The sequence below is a fragment of the Halichoeres trimaculatus genome, unplaced genomic scaffold (assembly GCF_033239565.1).
Source record: "Halichoeres trimaculatus isolate MK-OKI-2021-1 unplaced genomic scaffold, fHalTri1.1 fHalTri1_scaffold_1, whole genome shotgun sequence".
NCBI classification, from domain to species: Eukaryota; Metazoa; Chordata; class Actinopteri; order Labriformes; family Labridae; genus Halichoeres; species Halichoeres trimaculatus.
In genome coordinates, this window is record NW_027437179.1 from 38192609 (window position 1) to 38212064 (window position 19456).

At 41.3% G+C, this 19456-nt stretch overlaps 1 protein-coding gene across 1 annotated transcript in view; it reads left to right on the forward strand.

Moving 5' to 3' along the window:
* Positions 1–19456, forward strand: part of LOC141790193 (plexin-A2-like) — a 178137-nt gene that overhangs the window by 127815 nt on the left and 30866 nt on the right. Inside the window, exons 18-22 of the mRNA XM_074669894.1 lie at positions 3152–3391; positions 6299–6442; positions 6877–7111; positions 8444–8586; positions 10803–11071. Coding sequence (XP_074525995.1) covers positions 3152–3391; positions 6299–6442; positions 6877–7111; positions 8444–8586; positions 10803–11071 — 1031 coding nt within the window. The remainder of the gene's footprint in view (positions 1–3151; positions 3392–6298; positions 6443–6876; positions 7112–8443; positions 8587–10802; positions 11072–19456) is intronic.

Genomic DNA, 19456 nt, shown 5'->3' on the forward strand with positions numbered 1-19456 from the left:
GTCACTGGCAGCGCCGAGATCTGAAGGGATTAAAGCTGAACTTTAACCCGAATCAGCAGCTGAAAGAGGGTCATTGGTGAATTTAATGAGGGCAGTCGTTTTATCGCACTGATCTCCAAAACATAACTGGAATTGCTTTAAAGTGTTTTGAATCACATGAGAAGTTAATTGACTCGAAACAACTTTCTGAGGAACCTCAGATAAAGACAGAGCTTAGAAATTGGCCTGAAGCGGAGGGGAATTTAGAGGCTCGGTTTGATTTGAGGAGGATTTTTAAGAGCTGCAGAGGAAAGCAGAGGGCTTGTGATGAGTTGGAAAAGGTATTCTTCAGAGATAAAACACAAATTAACACAAAGAAAAGAACTGTTTCAGAAATTTGTAGCCTTTTAGAGAGAGGAAGAAATTACCAGCATAAAACAGTTTCCTGAGATAGTGGTTATTTTTTCCAGGTGTGAAAATCTTCTTTAACACATGACACTCGTCTCTGGCACACGCCGCAGCTGTTGCTACTTCACAAGGTTAAAAACAGAGAGGTTTACATACGGAGAGGAGGAGTTAAGTATTCCAACGTTACAACAAAAGACTCAATAATGTGTAAAGATGAGGAAGTCTTTACCATTTTGAGTGCAGTTAAATATTTGTTTAGATCAAGGAGGAAGTCGGTTGAGATAAGGAGAGGCTGACTGATCCCACAGAGCAGAATAAACTTATTACAGCAGCTCATGAAAAAGAGGAAGTTAAATACAGTGATCAAGTAACAGAGATTGAAAGTAGTGAGGGGCAATGAGAAGATAAGATATGATGATACATAGAATGATAGTCCAAAAGATACACACTGCTCGGCTATAGAGACGTAGCCACTGACAGGTGAATAACAACGATTACGTCTTTACGCTGAAACCTGTGAGTGGTCGGGGTTCATCAGGCAGAACGTGGACACTTTGTTCTCTAACATTTTGTATTTGAAGCAGAAAAGGTTGGAGCTGCAGCTTTTGAGATGTAAAAAGTACTCTGTTACGGCTGATTGACAGTGGCGTGCAAAGACTCTTTAAAGGGCAGGGGCAAAAAGAAAAAGGCACCTACAGCACTACTACTCTTGCCACTACAGAGGGCACTAAAGACTGTTTGTTTCCTAGGGCTCATTAGACATGAGCCTTCAAACAGAATCGGTAGACAGACCACTCAAGTTCATTTATAGTTAGCATCCTGGAGAACTGTGTAGATTAAACGGTGGACCGTGAAGAATACAGAGGGACACAGATGCCAGATGCCCAAGAGGGCACTTAGACGCATTTTTTCCACTCAAGAGGGCAGTTTAGTGTGTTTTGCCAACCATGAGGGCACTTCAGTGTGTTTTTCAACAACTGGGCCACAAGGGACGTGGGCCACCACCCCCCAGTCCCCTCTTTCTGTGCACACCACTGCTGGTGGATGTATATTTACTAATCTATTAAAGGGGCGGTCACTCTGACAATCCGTACCTTGCTTAAGCATGTTTCAACCCTAAAGACCAGTTTGTTTGGTACGACCTCAAGCGTATAATCCAAAAACGTAAGTCATCATTTGGACAATAAACCTATTCTGTTAAAGGATCTGGATCTGGGGATTGGTGATCGGTGATCGGCCCATCCTTACATATAAAACTGATCTTATATTCTGACAGCCAGCCATTGTTGCTTTTAAAAAGACCATTGTTGAGACCTAAACTCAGGACATTTTATTGGTATTTTAAGCTAAAACATAAAGATTTTATTGTTTCACAGCTATTGTTCAATAATTTTCAGTAAAATAAGATTGGAAAATTGAAGGTATGTGCTGTCACTTTAAAAAAAAAAAATCGGTATCAGCAGGTCAGGCTTTTTAAAGATCTGTGATTTGCTAGAAAATCGTGATTGTTGAACCCCTACTCATTATTAACTGAAATCAAACTAAACACAGATTTAAAATCCTTCACTGCTATGGTCTATGGTCATTTTATCATCTAGTCACTCAAAGGCCCAACTTGGGACAAGAGTTGGAAATTGCTATAAACTCTCAGTGCAGCACATCAGATTCATGCCTAACTGTGTTAAACCGCGACCATTAGGCATTACCATGACAAATGATTGCTGCGACTGCTCCTTTTGACGATCATTTTAAACAATAACGGGGATGTTAGAGGGCTTTGTTGGACTTAAACAACTTAACATTAGCCACAAAGTCTCTGAAGTTGTAGCAGCGTTCTGTGTCTCATTGTTCTGACTCTGATGAGATCAGCATGTGAGCATGGGAGGAGGTGTAGAGTGCACATGAACGAAGCCAGCAAGAGGAGCACGCACAGAGAAGAGAAACCGAAACTTAACTACCAACCTTTTTATCAACACTGACTCTAACAACGCTTTTATGCACACTTCCATTCAATTTTTTAACTTATATTTCCCATCAACTGGGACAAGAAACGCTGTCTCGTCTGGATTGTGTGTTGCCAGTTTGGGGGCGTTAATTGGATCTTGTGCATTGCTGTAACTGGTAAGCCAGGAACTAATGTACTGACTATAAACTGCATAAAAATGCATCTTTTCTTTTGTAAATAATTAATCACAATTAAATCCAAAACATTACTTGTAAGTAGAAACAGGTTAATTAGCTTAGATTAATGTGGGAGCATTTCAAAAAACGTCACGTCCTTTGTCATGAGTCATTCTCTGCTTTTTCTCCCTTGTTTCCAACTCTTTCATCTGTCCAGTTCTCCCAATAAAGGTATAAAAGACCCCTCAAAAAATCTAAGAAAAGAAAAAAAACATTTATGGTGTGTAGTTTTAAGTCATAGTATAGCTTTCCTGTACCACATTAAAATGATCATCTGATTGCCATTTATAATTCTCAGCATCTCTGACAGGAAACACTTACAGGGGAATAAAAATATTCTACATTGGACTTCATTTTTTAGGGATTTAATACTGTTGAATTTACCTGTAATAGTGTCATATATCTATTTTTAATTACCCATGCAGTAATTAATCATGCAGCAGATAGCGTTAGTCTCTGAAACATTAAATATTTGTATGATGACATGTGCTCTGCTAATAGCTCTGTGTAACAGGTCGCACACTGAGTCTGTCTCTATGTGTTTGGTATATGTAATTACACCTGTCCTGTGTTTCCCCTCCAGGTGTGTAAAGTGCTGAACACCACCACCATCAGCTGCTTCGCCCCGTCCCTGAAGGCCGAGTACACAGCCGACCAGGAGACCATCAAACACGTGGACGAGTTCGGCTTCGTCTTCAACAACGTGCAGGCTCTGCTCACCTACAACAACACCAGCTTCGTGTACTACCCCAACCCTTACCTGGAGCCGCTCAGCCTGTCGGGGGTGCTGGAGCAGAAACCAGGAGCTCCCATCATACTCAAAGTAATCTCACACACACACACACACACACACACACACACACAGATACACACTGAAGTCTGTTTTCCTGCCAACATTTCTCTGTTTTTATTCTGTCGTGGTCGCCCTCACATGACAAAAACAGGGGCGTTGTGGCTTCATCATCCTTCTCTTACCTTCAACTGTTTGTTTACACCTTCTCTCATTGATTACTGACATGAAGGAGCACATTGAAGGAGGCAGAGGAGAAAAATATCTTGAAGCTCTGATACCACCTTGTTTGTCCATCTCTGTGACTCACCACACGGGTTAAAACAGGAAATATCAGGCGCTCAAACCTGAGGTCGGCTGAATTAGGCTGACAATCTGCTGTGTTGCTGAACAGGACAAACTTTCGTGCAGTCTCTGGATGTTTGGGTTAGAATAACTCTTGAGATTTATTGGATGGAAAAATTAACCTAACGACCCAAATAGACAAATTTGGAACAACTGGAAACTATTAATTCTAACTCCAAGAGAGCAGATTTTATTTGTAACTTAATTATTTAATGTCTGTTTGGTAATTGATATTTCTTTGACAGCAGCAGCAGGCTGACCACCCTGGTTCATGTTCATGGTTCTATGTACACTGTCCTATCTTTAATTAGCTGTGACAGAGTTCTTTTTAAGTGAACATGTGAGTCTTACTTGGCTTCATGGGGACAATAAGATACCAAGATTGTCAGCACTGTCCATAGAGATTAATGTGTACCCACTATTATTGTTTGTTTTTCATGATTGCTGGGAAAATTACGTTTTAAAGAATTTAAGGTAATAGAGAGGAGTGACACTATAATGGACTAAAAAAATGTGATCCATGGTCTATAACTGGAGTGACCAGGTGTCCCGCAAAGTGCGGTGGTCTCCCTCCCCAAAACACAACTTTCACCCAAAGACTGGGAGAGGGCTATGAATTTTGCCTGAGTTCTCTATCATATAAAATCAATGTGGGGTCAACAGTTCGACAACCTTACCTCCACCCACTGACATGAAAAACAAAGGCAAAAGCCTCAGCTACCAGAATCCAGATTTTGATGGAAAAACATGAAAAAGGAGCTGGGAATGTGTTTATTCAAATAAGTGTTATAGGGACTCGATCAGTTCTCCATCGCGCATGGAGATGAGAACAATGCGAAGTGACACACGTCATGGTGTAAAACATGCAAGAAACTGCTCTTGCAGAAAGTAAAAATTTTGCCAGTTGTGCCTTTTTTCTGTTTCATCACACAAGGATTGGCTGACATTTAGGAGTTGACTACATGCACTGGATGACAAAAAACAGCTGATACTCTATATATACACAATCACAATAATTCACAAGCTCTGAGAAACTTCTGGTGTCTTTTTGAATTTTTACAAGTGGATTTTTTTTTATTTTTCTGTGGCAAATGCATTTACTTGTCTGATGAAAAGGAACAACCACGCAAACTGTGCGCAACAAGATTGTTGCCATATTTACAGGTCTCGATAGAAATGTTTATTTTTTTCAAGTTAAATGTCCACATTGTACTGTACTAACACACTCCTTATCCCTTACACTGCAAAAAAATTAAATCTTATCAAGTGTTTTTGTCTTATTTTCAGTAGAAAAAGTCTTTTTAGACTTAATATGAGCCACATTCACCTGATCAGTCGAGAAAATGTCTTGTTTCAAGTTATGTAAACACTAAAATTAGGTCTGAATTGCTTGTAACAAGTAAAAAAATCTGCCAATGAAACAAGAGAAAAGTTACTTGTGTTAAGACATTATTCTAGTTTTAAGCAAATTTTCTAGCAAAATTTCTCTTATTCCATTTGCAGGTTTTTCTTAACTTGTTACAAGCAATTTAGACCTCATTTTTGTCTTTAAATAGGTGGTTTTTTTTGGACTGATCAGTTGAATGTGGCTCATATCAAGTATAATGAGACAATGTTTTACTTAAATAAGACGAAAACACTTGATAATATATTTAGTTTTTTGCTGTGCATGTAGCTTGTAAGCACCTGGTCACCCAGATCCAGATACAGATGTAATTAAAGAACAAAAAGCATTTCATGCAGGTGATCTCAGGTCATGTGCTGATACTTTTTTCAAAACTTTATTAACCATAAGGGTGTTAAATAAAAAACTTAGAGAAGAAACAAAAGAAGACAAGTTCTCCTTTCCTACAAGCACAGTCAATTCCTGGACTTGAATTTTGTAACACATCTGTCTCTGATAAAGTTTCTTCTCTTGTATAATTAAAACTATAATATCCAGCACTGAAAGTGACACTTAGGAACATCAGATTCATTAAATCTGGTTTCATCCCGTCTTATTCTCCTATCATCTCTGAGACTTATTCCCCCGTCTTCACAGCTCGCTTTCTCTGATCTGTAAATCTGCTTTAAGAATCCCAGATTTCATGATTAATTCAATTTTCTAAGCTGTGAGAAAAAATTAAATGTTCTGGGGAAAAAAATGCCAAAGTATTTGAGATTTAATGATGTGAGGAGAAAAATTTAGAAGCAGGACTGGAGTAAAAAAAAATTAAAGACTTAATAATCTCTGTTTAAGGACGATGTATTGAGGGAATAAATCAAAGAAAAGTTTGGTTCTTTTAAAATTTTCTCATTTTGTAAAAACACAGTCAAAATTCATACGAAAGGAGAATTAACTTCTTATGATATGAGCTCAAAAAGTAGGAGTCAGAAGTTTGTATTTCAAGATAAAAGTGTAGAAAACAAACCTAAATTTATGCTAATACCTTCACAAGAAATGGAAAAACAAACCTGTTTGTTTTGAACGTTTTGAATTTATGCTAATTTGTTCTCATTAAATAAAAATAAAAGTTATTTCTGCCTCTTTTTTTGGAGATGAATTGTAAAGTTTTGGTAGTTTTTTAAATATTTTTTTCTCTGTCTGTGTTTCAGGGTCGTAACCTGGTGCCGTCTGCGTCTGGCGGAGCGAGGCTGAACTACACCGTCCTGATCGGAGACACCCCCTGTTCCCTCACCGTGTCCGACACCCAGCTACTCTGCGAGCCGCCAAACCTCACCGGACAGCACAAAGTCCTGGTCAGTGTGGCAGCGTTGGTGTCTGTGTGTCTGTTTTCTGTCTCCCTGTTTGGATGTGGGTCACTGTGTGTAGGTCAGAGTCTGTGTGTGTGTGCGTCACTGTGTTTGTGGGTCAATGACAGGCTTTCAGTTATTGTCTGTCACTCATGGTCTGTTAGGTTCACAATTACAGCACAATGCCCTCCAGAGTTATTGACAGGCACTCTTGCAAATAATGAGAAAAGAGCAGAAAAAAGGAAAAGCAGCTGAGCTTAAAAAAATCTCTTTCTTCAGGGTTGAGTGTTCAGGAAAATGGTCCATGTCTCCATTGTGCTCAACGGTTTAATTCTTCAGTTAAAAAAAAGTTTAGTTCACAGCCCGCCTCATTTGTTAGTTATCATTTCCTTTCTCTGTGGATTTTAAAATTGTTCCCTGCTGGTGTAAATACTGTACAGGTCCAAGTCGGAGGACTCCACATCTCTCCAGGAGAAGTCCACATCCGCTCCGACAGCCTGCTCACTCTCCCCGCCATCTTCAGCATCGCGGCTGGAGGAGGGCTGCTCCTCATCATCGTCATCATTGTGCTGCTGGCCTACAGGCGCAAGTCTCACGAGAACGACCTCACTTTGAAGCGGCTGCAGATGCAGATGGACAATCTGGAGTCCAGAGTGGCTCTGGAGTGCAAAGAGGGTGAGGGGCTTGGAAATCCTTGAATTCTATCTACCACTAAAAACAATGACTGGCACAAAAATTATTAAAACCAACAATTTTCTAATCTCATATTATGAAGTGCATTAAACAAAAATATTTAAAGGGGCTGTGAGGAGTTTGATCTTAAAAAGTTTCCCCTCTAGATATATGCCTGATCGTAATCCAAACTTTAAAATGAGATTATACTGATTTACTGTAGGTCTAAGTCTCCATGACAACACCACGTAGGCTGACTAAATTTAGTAGAGTGAAGAGAGATCTGTGTTTTTCTCTGCTAAAAATGATTTCTGTGATTAATTTTGTAGTGGTGGTGGACACTGGAGCCTAACTGTCAGACAGAAAAAGGACAGAAGAGCAGAAGAAAGAGAAACAGGGCAAAGATAGAGCACGAGCTAAAGGCTAAAACATGAGCTAAAGACTAAAATATGATCTAAAGGCTAAAACAAAGGTAAACTGTTGGAAAAAAAAACAGACTTTTGATACTGAAAACTTTGATTGTTTCGTGAAAAGTATGTAAAATCTCTCTTCACCGGCTTCCAGTGGCAGCTCCAGTCAAATCCAAAGCTCTTCTTCTGGCTCACAAAACATCGACAAGAACGGCCCCTCCCTACCTGGGGTCCCTCTTCCAGGTCTACACTCTCTGCTTGTGAAAGACGCCTGGTGCTCTTAGCCCAGCGTGGCTCCAAATCACTAGCCAGACTCTTCTCCTCTGTTTTTACCAAATGGTGGAATGAATTACCTAACTCTTTACGATCCATAGAGTCCCTTTCTACTTTAAGAGATGTCTGAAGACTCATCTGTTCAGGGAACACTTAGACCCTTAATATGACCCTTCCTCTCTTTGTCCTCAGGGGTAGAATGAGTCAGAAGGTGTCAGACCCAGCTCTTAGTGAATTTTCAGCACTAATTACTGAATGAAAAGTGTCTGCTAAATAAAACTGCAGGCTCCAAAACAGTTCAGAGAAGTATTACCAAACTGTCAAAGAGCGCCTGAAGACAATAAAAGAAACTTTTGTAATGGAAAAGATTTATCATACAGTGAGGGATTTCAAGAGAAATTTTCCTGATGTGTGCTGTTCAAAAAACTTTTGGCCACAAATGTAGATGGATGTTATCTTTGAGCCCTTGAGCAGCGCTGTACTGCAAACAGAAATGACTCTGTAGTGGACATCACCGCATGGGCTCATAATCACATCTTAAACACATTTCTGTGAACATAACTGAAAGAAATTTAGAAAGAAATTTAAACAGCAAATTTACTACAAAGAAAGGCTGCTGCACATCTCTGACACGCTACCCTCTCACTCACAGCCTTTGCAGAGCTGCAGACAGACATCAACGAGCTAACGAGTGATCTGGACCGAGCTGGCATCCCCTTCCTGGACTACCGCACCTATTCCATGAGGGTCCTGTTTCCGGGCATCGATGACCACCCTGTGCTCAGGGAGCTGGAGGTAAGTCATCCTGAAGCACGACTTCACGGCTCGAATTCCGTTTCCTGCATTCCTCTGACACCTTGACCTCACGGCTCCGGTACACTTCAAGCTAAATTGATTTTGTCTTGTTGGCGGGTGCTGTCAAAGCGCTGCCGAACGGAGCGGAGTGAGCAAATGTCAGTGTGTTTGTGTAACGGTGTCCACACCAGCTGGAGGAGCCTGAAAGCAGATTTTATTTGGAGTTATCTCTCATCCTCAGGCTCAGTCATGCTCTTGTTTTACGTCACACTTTTCAGGAACTCCAAATCAGGCTCCCTGACATTTAAACAATGTGTTCTTTACACAAAAATATCACAATTTATTTTTCTCATCAGTGACTTTCTTACACGCAATATAAAGTGTTTGTCAAATGTTTAAACACTCATACCGGGTTGGACCCTCTTTTGCCTTCAGAACTGCCTTAATCCTTGGTGGCATAGATTCAACAAGGTCCTGGAAACATTCCTCTGAGAGTTTGGTCCATATTGACATGATAGCATCACACAGTTGCTGCAGATTTGTCGGCTGAACATCCATGATGAGAATCTCTCATTCCACCACATCCCAAAGGTGCTCTACTGGATTGAGATCTGGGGACTGTGGAGGACATTTGAGTACAGGGAACTCATTGTCATGTTGAAGAAAGCAGTCTGAGATGATTCCAGCTTTATGACATGGAGCGTTATCCTGCTGGAAGTAGCCATCAGAAGATGGGTACACTGTGCTCATAAAGGGATGGACATGGTCAGCAACAATACTCAGGGAGGCTGTGGACTTTAAACCATGCTCAGTTGGTACTAAGGGGCCCAAAGTGAGCCAAGAAAATATCCCCCACACCATTACACCAGCAGCAGCAGCCTGAACCGTTGATACAAGGCAGGATGGATCCATGCTTTCATGTTGTTGAGGCCAAATTCTGACCCTACCATCTGAATGTGGAGCAGAAATCCAGACTCATCAGACCAGGCAACGTTTCTCCAATCTTCTATTGTCCAGTTTTGGTGTTGCTGTGTGAATTGTAGCCTCAGTTTCCTGTTCTTAGCTGACAGGAGGGTCACCCGGTGTGGTCTTCTGCTGCTGTAGTCCATCTGCCTCAAGGTTGGACGTGTTGTGTGTTCAGAGATGCTCTTCTGCAGACCTCGGTTGTAACCAGTGGTTATTTGAGTTACTGTTGCCTTTCTATCAGCTCCAACCAGTCTGTCCATTCTCCTCTGACCTCTGGCATCAACAAGGCATTTTGGCCCACAGAACTGCTGCTCACTGGATATCTTCTCTTTTTGGGACCATTCTCTGTAAACCCTAGAGATGGTTGTGGGTTAAAATCCCAGTAGATCAGCAGTTTCTGAAATACCCAGACCAACAACCATGCCACGTTCAAAGTCTCTTAAATCACCTTTCTTCTCCATTCTGATGCTCAGTTTGAAATGCAGCAGATCCTCTTGACCATGTTTACATGCCTGAATGCATTGAATTGCTGCCATGTGATTGGCTGATTAGAAGTGGTGGTTGTTGAGTGTATAATCCTTCATCAAAACCCTGTGCATGGCTAAGTCTGATGTTAAAAGGAAGAGAAATGAACTCTACGTTCCCTTCAGTTGTGTGCAGGTTTTGTGTAGAAATAACTTCTCGATATATCTTCACCCCTTAAATTCTCGACTGGTGAGAAACTCAAGAGGCCCTTGTTCTCAGAAATTCTTCAACATGCATAAGTCTGTTTTTTAATGTCCTTCCTTGAGGGTTTAATCTGAAGCTCTCTTTTCACTGTGATTGAGGACCACTTATCATTTTTTATTCGAGCACTACTTATGAGGCTTTTGAGATTGAAAACAGTCTGCTGTTATGAATAAAAGTTGGTTTAGTCAAGCGCTTATTAGCTGTTTTAATTTTATAAGATCCTCTCTGGCCTCTTCCTCTTATCACAGAGCCATGTGTTTGTTTTAAAAGCATAAAGCTCAGTTTATGTACTTTCTAGATGAGCAAAGTTTTCAAACTATGACTCAGAACTTTTTAGTGCGTGGATAAATGTGGCAGGCAAATGAGTTTTACGTCACTTCCACGGGGCTACGCCTGAAGCAGCACCGGTGGTTCTGTTTAGCATTTACAGCCTGAGGATGGTTCATGTTCCTTCACCTGTGTTCTGACTCCCCTCATCCTTCAGCAAGTATGCTAATTAGCATGTTTTCCTGTGTGTGTAGGTGCCAGGCAGCGGACAGGCGAGCGTGGAGAAATCCTTGAAGCAGTTTGCTCAGCTGCTGAATAACAAAGTTTTCCTGCTGACATTCATTCGCACTCTGGAGCTGCAGCGCTCCTTCTCCATGCGTGACCGCGGCTACGTGGCCTCGCTCATCATGACCGCTCTGCAGGGGCGGCTGGAGTACGCCACGGACATCCTCAAACACCTGCTGTCAGACCTGATCGAACGAAACCTGGAGAGCAAGAATCACCCAAAGCTTCTCTTACGCAGGTACATGAGCTATGTCTTTACTGCAAAGTGCATCCAAAGAGTCGTGGTGTTCTTTCTATGGATGATGTCTATTTTCAATCATTAAGTGTAGCTGAATCTCTACCTCTGTGAAATTGCTGTTTACGGTTTGCCATATCAAGCTCCACTGTCCTCACACACAGGGTCCACATCACAAGATTTCAGTTTGCACAGATGTTAAACACTCCTACTGTCTTACATCTGAGCCTCAAACACACTTTTTTTCTCTGCAAAAGTTTTTGGTCTTCCTGGAAATCCCAGATATATCTCAACTTCTTTGCAGCATCAAATAAATTCTGCACCCTGCAATCTCCTATCTGACAGCAGTTGTTGGGTAAAGCCAGAACATAAAGCTTTCCCATCACTGTGCCTATCTGGATGTGCTCTCTGTGATGGTTTCTGGAAAGATGTTTTGAAGTCAAATGGTGGCAGTGAAATGATGAAAATGCTGACTTTGTCTAACGCTGGAAATGCACCTATGTGTGGACTGTGAACTCATACCAGCTGCATGTTCAGTCCGGCCTGTACCTGGTTTTCCACCTTGTTCACATTGGGCTGTAAAAACCCCAAACCCATTGACTCCTGGTCTGGCTCAGTTTGTTTGTAGTCAAGCTAAATACGATCTGATTTTGACACAGATTGTTTTATTTTGAAGGTCACTGGCTGTTTTTAGGTGGTTCCCATGCGTGACTTCCTGTCCTTTTCGATCTGCCCTATGTTGAATTGATGCATCTCTGCCATAGACTGTATAATAAATGGAAGTAACAGGGGCCATATTGTAAATATGGTGGTCTTTGAGCCTCCACACTAACAGCTAACTTGTCAAGTTAATATCTTTAACACCCCAAACCCCCTGCACAGTGTACTGATAGAACAGATTTTAGCACTTCTGCATAGACTGGAAGTTGCCGCTTAGCCGCTTGGGTTGACATATTAGCCCCGTTTCCACCTAGCAGTCCAGGTTAGATCAGTGCAGTTTGGTGTGAGTTGCCTCGGTTAGGCCTGATCCTGTTTGCGTTTCCATAGCCAACCATTCCCCCTCATGGTTGGTGGCATGTGAGCCTGATGCTAAAAGCCACATCAGTTACATAATAGTGTGACACCATAGCTGTGCAACACAGTGTACCCCCCTAATAAATCCAACGAAGAAGAAAAACATGACACAGTAAACAAAGAGCAACAATGGAAGACACCCAGTCATTTGTGTGCTCTGTGTTTGGCATGTGTCACTTTTTTACAAAGCGCAATTAAGCGTATTTTCTGAGAAATACAGCAGCTGCTGTAAAGTTCTGGCATCCCTATGGAAGGGTCCCAAAAAGTGGGACGACTTGTCTTAAGTATTTTGGGATCTATACCGGGATTAATCGGCAGGAATGCTGTCAAATGCTTGCTGTGCCAAGACGAACTGAACTGAACTGAACCGCTTAGTGGAAACGGGGCTACCGACTTAAAAAGAAACCTATCTGACCCATTGGAGTGGTCCCCGACCAGGGACGCATCTGGTGTATTTTGGCTGTAAATTTCAGTTAATGTGGAAACAGATGGAGCTGGAGATGATGTGGTGTCACCACAATCAGTTGCCCCTCGCAGCAGCTGGCTTGTTCAACAAACCCCTTGTCTCTATGTTGTTTCATAAAGATAAAGGTAGAGGCTAGTTAGCTAGCTCCTTAGTTCATGGTGCTGTCATGTATTGGCATGTTTGTTTATATAAATGACACAGTAATCGGATACGAGTCAACAGACACATCACAGTGTATTCATGACACCATTAGGTGTAATCAACATTAACACAACATTGTTAAAATAAATCAATGGAAGCAAAACCAATAAAATTAGATAAAAATAAGATAGAATCACAAAATAAAAGCTTTTCTGTAAAAATAAGTCTTCAGTTGAGATATAAAACAAGGGGCTGATTGTGCAAGTCTGGTGTCCTCTGGCAGGTTGTTCCAAAGTCTAGGGGCTCTAACCGAGAAAGCTCTGTCACCCTTGGTCTTCAATCTAGACCTTGAGACAGCCAGTAGAGCAACGCCAAACCATCTCAGACTGCATGGGGGTGTATACGGGGTGAAAAGTTCAGATATGTAGTGAGGTGCAAGTTCATGCTGGGCTTTAAATGTGAGCAAAAGAATCTTAACATCAATCCTAAAAGCAACAGGCAGCCAGTGTAAGGTTTGCTAAAACTGGAGTTATATGTTCACATTTTTGTTAGAAGCCTGGCTGCTGCATTTGTATTGTTTGTAGACGATGAATTGATTTTTGGCTGAGACATGTGTAGAGGGAATTACTACAGTCAAGACGGGAGGAGATGAAAGTGTGACTTGAGTTTTCCCATATTTAGAGGCAACATAATGGACTTGACCTTTGCTATATTTCTGAGCTGATAAAAGCACAACTGAATGACCCAGTGTGGTAAAGCGGTTACCAATGGAATATATGTATTCTTCTACATCATCATGCAAGCACAACAATAGACCATTAAAACCCTGTTACCCTGTGACACTTCTACCTTTATTCAGTCTTGCTCAAATGTACAACTCTTACCAAAATCAAAATCTTAACAGTTATACATTATAAAAATATCAGCCCCTGAACAGTGTAGGCGAATAGAAAAGTTTTCTACCCCTAACCTTTTTAACAGGCTGTGCACGTCAAGCTATGCTGTATAAAAAGGCATCAGGTGGACATGTGCACTGCAGTTTCTTGCACCTCTTATTAGATGATGTAACAGCTGGACATCATGTTTCTGTCCTTCACACTCAGCACAAAAATGTGCTCAGAATCAGCTGATTTTAGTCCCTTCAGTCTCTGTTAATATTTGTTGACAACTCAAGCCACACTCACTCTGCTTGACTCAGTGTTGGATGATAAAGCCTCTCAACTAGTAAACCAGCTGACAGACTAACAATCGTCTTGCATGTACTTATTGAACTGAGCTGACTGAGGGTCCAGCTCTTAAGTTAGACCAAGCTACATGTTCAGAAGTTACACTCCTCCAGGGCAGTGGATCCAGGATCTATCTATTGACTCTATCAACAGTAAGGTTTTCTTAAAACAGAAATGATAAAGCTTGAAATCACAGACACCCATTAAATGGATTTAGCACTAATTTTTAAAATTGATTTTAAGCTTCTCTTACTGGTTTTTAAACACCTTAATGGTCTTGCTTCCTCCTATATATCTGACTGTCTTTTATCATATGTGCCTGTGAGAGCCAACTTTTAAAATTATGACCAATGACTGTAGAGCAGCCTGAAGACCTGCAGGCTACATAGGGCTAAAATATTTTTAAAAGCAAACTTAAAACTTACCTTTTTAGTCTAGCTTTTAACTGAGTTTTACGTATTTAAATATTCATCTAAATAAGTTCTGATCTTCTCCTTAAAGGTATTTAATCTTAATCTTTTAGTTTTATAGATATTTATCTTTTTATCTGTTTTAACTTAATTATTTATCTTCTTATTTATTGCACTGCTTCTTTCAGCTTTTTAATTCTGTATCTTAAGGTTTAAGGTTTACATTATTTTCATTTCTACTGTTGTAGTCTTTTATAGTATATTACCTCCTACCTACCTCAAAAAGTAACCAACGGATCTTCATGAAATTTTCAGGAAACATTCAAAACAGGATAAGAAAGAAGAGGTTAAATTTTGGAGATGATCCAGATCACTGTCTGGATTCGGGACTTTCTTAAAGGATTCTTTATCATTGTGAGATAGGGACGTTTTAACCATTTGTGTATATAACTCCACCATAAATGGTCGGATTGCTTTGCAAAACAATAGAAGACAAGGTCACCATAATTTATGACAGATGTAAAAGTACGATCCAGATCCTGGCAATATTCTAGATACTAAGATCCAGAATATGAAATATGTACTGGGGTCATTATAATTTTCAACACTGTCAGGAAACAAATTATCGTACAAACCTGCAACTAACACCAAATTGTAGCTGACAGTCAGCTGAAAGGAAGTATAACATTAAAGTAGGACTTAAGTTTTGTGACAATCACAATGTGCTTGGTGGAGGTCTGCGCTCTCTGAGTGCTTTTCTAATTATCTTATTTGTTTCTTTTAATTTGGTTGTTTTATCTTCTTAGCACTAGGGGTGTGGGTTGGTGGGTTGGAGGTGGAGGGTGCACACTGATGTGTGCGTTTAAGGGGGCTTATCGCTTATCAGGTCACTTATTATTTATTTATTTATTTTTGTTTACGTCTTGTTTTTTAGGATTATTATTATTATTCTTTATTATTATTATTAATTTTTTTCAATTCTTTGTTTCTGCCAAAATAATGCCAAATTTCAAACTTTTCGCTTGAAAAAATGGCGAATCAACCTAGCCACAAAATTCAGGCCTGCCTAAAATTGTATAACTGCACACCCCACATTGCGCCCCCTAGGGGTTTAAAACTGCAGCCCCTCAGGCTACTTTGAGCTACAGCCTTGAAATTTGGGGTGTTTAACAACCACGCCCAGACGAACAAAAAAGTCTCTTATGACTATCGTGATTTCTGAACAGGAAGTTTATTTGCACATAAACTTGGATCTTCATGATTTGTAGCCTATATATTTAGGAACTAGTCTCTCTCTCTCTCTTTCTTTTTTTTTTTTTTTTTTTACCAATATCGATATAAGTAAATATCGATTATCGCCAATAACAACAATATTAATATAGGATATTGGTATTGGCCAAAATTTTCATATCATATCATATGCATCCCTAGTTTAATACATTTTATTTGGAGGCACCTTTTATAACGCCCAAGGTCACCTTACAATGAGAAATAAAAGCATTGTAAAACAAAATTAAAATAAATCTTCAGCATAAAAACAAGTGAGATGCAGAGTGCTCAGTTAAAGGGAGTCAGCCAGTTTGAACAGATTTGATGGAGGTTTAGCACGCTCAGCCTGTCCTTGTGAGAAAGGCATCAAGTTGAATATTCTGAGGCCAAAGTAAAACTGTTTTTTGGGGGAATATGTGAGACCCACAGGCTCATTTTAACATCTCTGTCCCTGCTCTCTGCTGTGGTCACACGTTTCAGACTAACAAATGTGACCAGCTCCCATCAGTGCCCCTCATACTCCGGCTCAGATCGTTCCTCTGTGTGCTGCTCTTTCCAGCCGAGTTACTTCCCCTCCACAGATGAGTAACTAGGCCAGCGACAGAGAGCCCTCCTCTGCTCGGCTTTGTTTTGTGCAGCGGCGTGAAACAGTCGTAAAGCATGTGAGAAACACTGAGCCTGAGCAGACAGGTGAAAGACAGGAGGGGAACACTGATAGAGAGGAAGAGGGAGGGAAGATGGAGAGGGGAAGAGACCCTTAATGGGGCAGAGTGAGTGCAGCAGCAGCAGCAGAGTCGTTGTCAGTCTGACTTATCTTCTGTTTGCCGCTCATGAAACATTCAGCTGTAGCTCACGTTCCTTCCCCTCCGTCACCTCTCCTCTCTCGCCTCTCTACCTCTTTCCTCCTCCGACTCTGGTTATCTGCCGATTGTTTTCCCAGCGCTGAGCTCGGCCTCTTGAATCTTTCATGAGTTTTCTTTTTCCCCCTTTTTTTTTGAAAGAGAGGGCTCTCTCAATCTGAAGCACGCTCATTAAATATAAGGATGAGTTCGCATGGGAGCCGACACAACAGGAACTTGTTAGCCTTAAACACGCTGCTCCTGCAGGAAAAACTCCTTAAATTTAATGGGATGTCGATGAGAGGAGAGTGGGTAAAGGTTGGAGTTGGAATTCAGGTGCGAAGTGACAGAGACAGCAGGTGAGGGAGAGGAAGAAACCGACGGATCTAAAGCTGCAGACTTTGGATAAGTTTCAGATTAGAAGGAGCTTAAAGACCATTTGACGGGTACAGTTTTATGATTCAAAGGATTTACCGTAGTAAACCACAAAATCTTTCCCATCTGCACTCATGTTGAGCAGCAAAGTGCAGCAGCAGAGAGGAAGAAGAAGAAGAAGAAGAAGACTCAGAGAGGCTGTCTGCACATTTATGTCATGACCCAAATATGTTCTGCACGAGCAGCACTTAACGTACAGTATATCCAAGTGTGAGTCCTCTGAGACCAGCTGGCTGAGTAAGGATGTTTGAGCTCTGTAAAGTTTTTCAGATCATGCTTTTCTGGCTCCAACAATGTCAGAATCTCTTTCGTCTTAAATAATGAAAGAGTAATCAGAGCTCTTTGGCTCTCGATGGGAGAGCTCAGCTTTCAAACTGTGAGTGTGCTTTACTTCAGTTGGACTGTGGATAAGATTGTTTCTGGTTTGATTCATCACAGAATACAGAATACTACTGAAGCCCTGAAATTGTATGCGCTTAAAAAGACTGTGAGGAGTTTCTCAGTGATCATGAAAAAGTCTCCTTTCTAGATATATACTGCCATACTTTCTCTGAAGAAAAGGATTTCTGTGATTAATTTTGTAGTGATAGTGGACACTGGAGCCTAACTGTCAGACAGAAAAAGGACAGAAGAGCAGAAGAAAGATAAACAGGAGAGAAATAGAGCACGAGCTAAAGGCTAAAACATGGGGTTAAACTGTTTGTGATAATGTTGACTCCAACTCACAGTCAGCAGTTTTTCTGCAGTGGTCTGTTCAAACTTGAGTCTATCAATAAAATGAAGAGTGGGGTTACGTTATCTCTGATTGGTAGATGACTGGCAGGACATAACCAGGATTTACTTATGTAACACTTTACGAACACATCTCAGAGCAACTGGCTGTGAGTAGCACTAAACATAGCCAGCTACTAAACTGCGGTACAAACTTACAAAGTTTGCTTGATGTCACATTTCAAACAACAGCGCTACATAACTGCTAATAAAAACCCTTCCTCATCGTGTTGTATCTGGTAAAAAGTTGTCTAGAATAAAGAAAAGTAGTGTTAAAAAGAAGATCTGATAAGAGTCAGGTCTTCACGACAGTGTGTATGAGACTATGAGCCAAAGGTCTAACTCAAAAAAGCTAGTCCTCATGGCGTCTACGCAAGAAAATGTATCGAGCAATAACTACTAATAACTGACTTCTTGTTCTCTAAAGACAATTATCTTCTATGTGCATTAATCATCTTACCCACAATCCCCTGAAGTATCCTTTGAGAGGTGCTCAAGGAGTATAAAGTCAATGGTCCATTAGTAAGGGCTGTTTGTAATGAGAGTCTGGTTTGCATTGCTTACATTTAATTAAACTCGTTCCCAGTCAGGGTTGGACCATGCCAGGGCCGCTCTTTGTCACAAATTCTGCTCTTTACTGTTATAGACAGGATGACGATGTAGACCTATTGGCCTCATCAAAAACTGGCATCCAGCTCGCACTGGGGTGGTTTGCAGCAAGGATGAAGATTAGTAATTTTAAGTCTGAGGCCATGGTTCTCAGCCGGAAAAGGGTGGACTGCCAACTCCAGGTCTGGAGAGAGTCTTTGCCCCAGGCCAAGGAGTACAAAGCCGCGTTTCCACCAAGCAGTCCGGTTCAGTTCAGTACAGTTTGGCGCGGTTTGGTACAGTTAAGCCTTTTCCCATTTGCGTTTCCACAGCAAACTGTGCCCTCTCATGGTGGGTGGCGTGTAAGCCGGATGCCGAAAGCCACAGTTGTTAAACAATCGCGTGACACCATAGCAGCGCGACACAGTGTACCCTGCTAATAAATCCAACGAAGAAGAAAAATGCGACACAGTAAACAAAGAGCAACAATGGAAGACATCCAGCGATTTGTCCTCTGTGATTGGCATGTAGCTCTTTGATACAAAGTGCAATCAAGCTTTGATTCAGAGAAGTCTGTGTGCCGCCAGGAGAAATACAGCCGCTGTCGGGGTAAGTGACGATTCTTTTAGACCAATCAACAGTCTGCAGTGTTGTAGCTCCACCTTCCTAGAGCGGATTGGTTCAGTCTGGCACCCATACGAAAGGGTCCCAAAAACTGGGACAGCTCATCTCAGTTATTTGGGGATCTGTCCCGGGATAAATCAGTGGAAATGCCACAAAATGCGCGCCGTACCGAGACACACCGAACCGGTCTGCTCGGCTTGAGTATCTTGGGGTCTTGATCACAAGTGAGGGGAAGATGAATCGGGGCAGCATCGACAGTAATTCTGACGCTATACCAGTCTGTTGTGGTGAAGAGAGAGTTGAGCCAGAAGGCAAGGGTCTCAATCCACTGGTCAATCAACATACCAACCCTGACCAATGGCCACAAGCTCTGGGTAGTGACAAAAAGGGCAAGATTGCAAATACAAGCGGCTGAAATGAGCTTTCTCTGCAAGGTGTCTGGGCTCAGCCTTAAAGATGGGTTCAGACCTCAGGCTCGGAGCTAGAGCTCCTGCTTCAGGAGGAGCCAGAGGAGATGTTTTAGGCATGTCCAGCTGGGAGAAGAC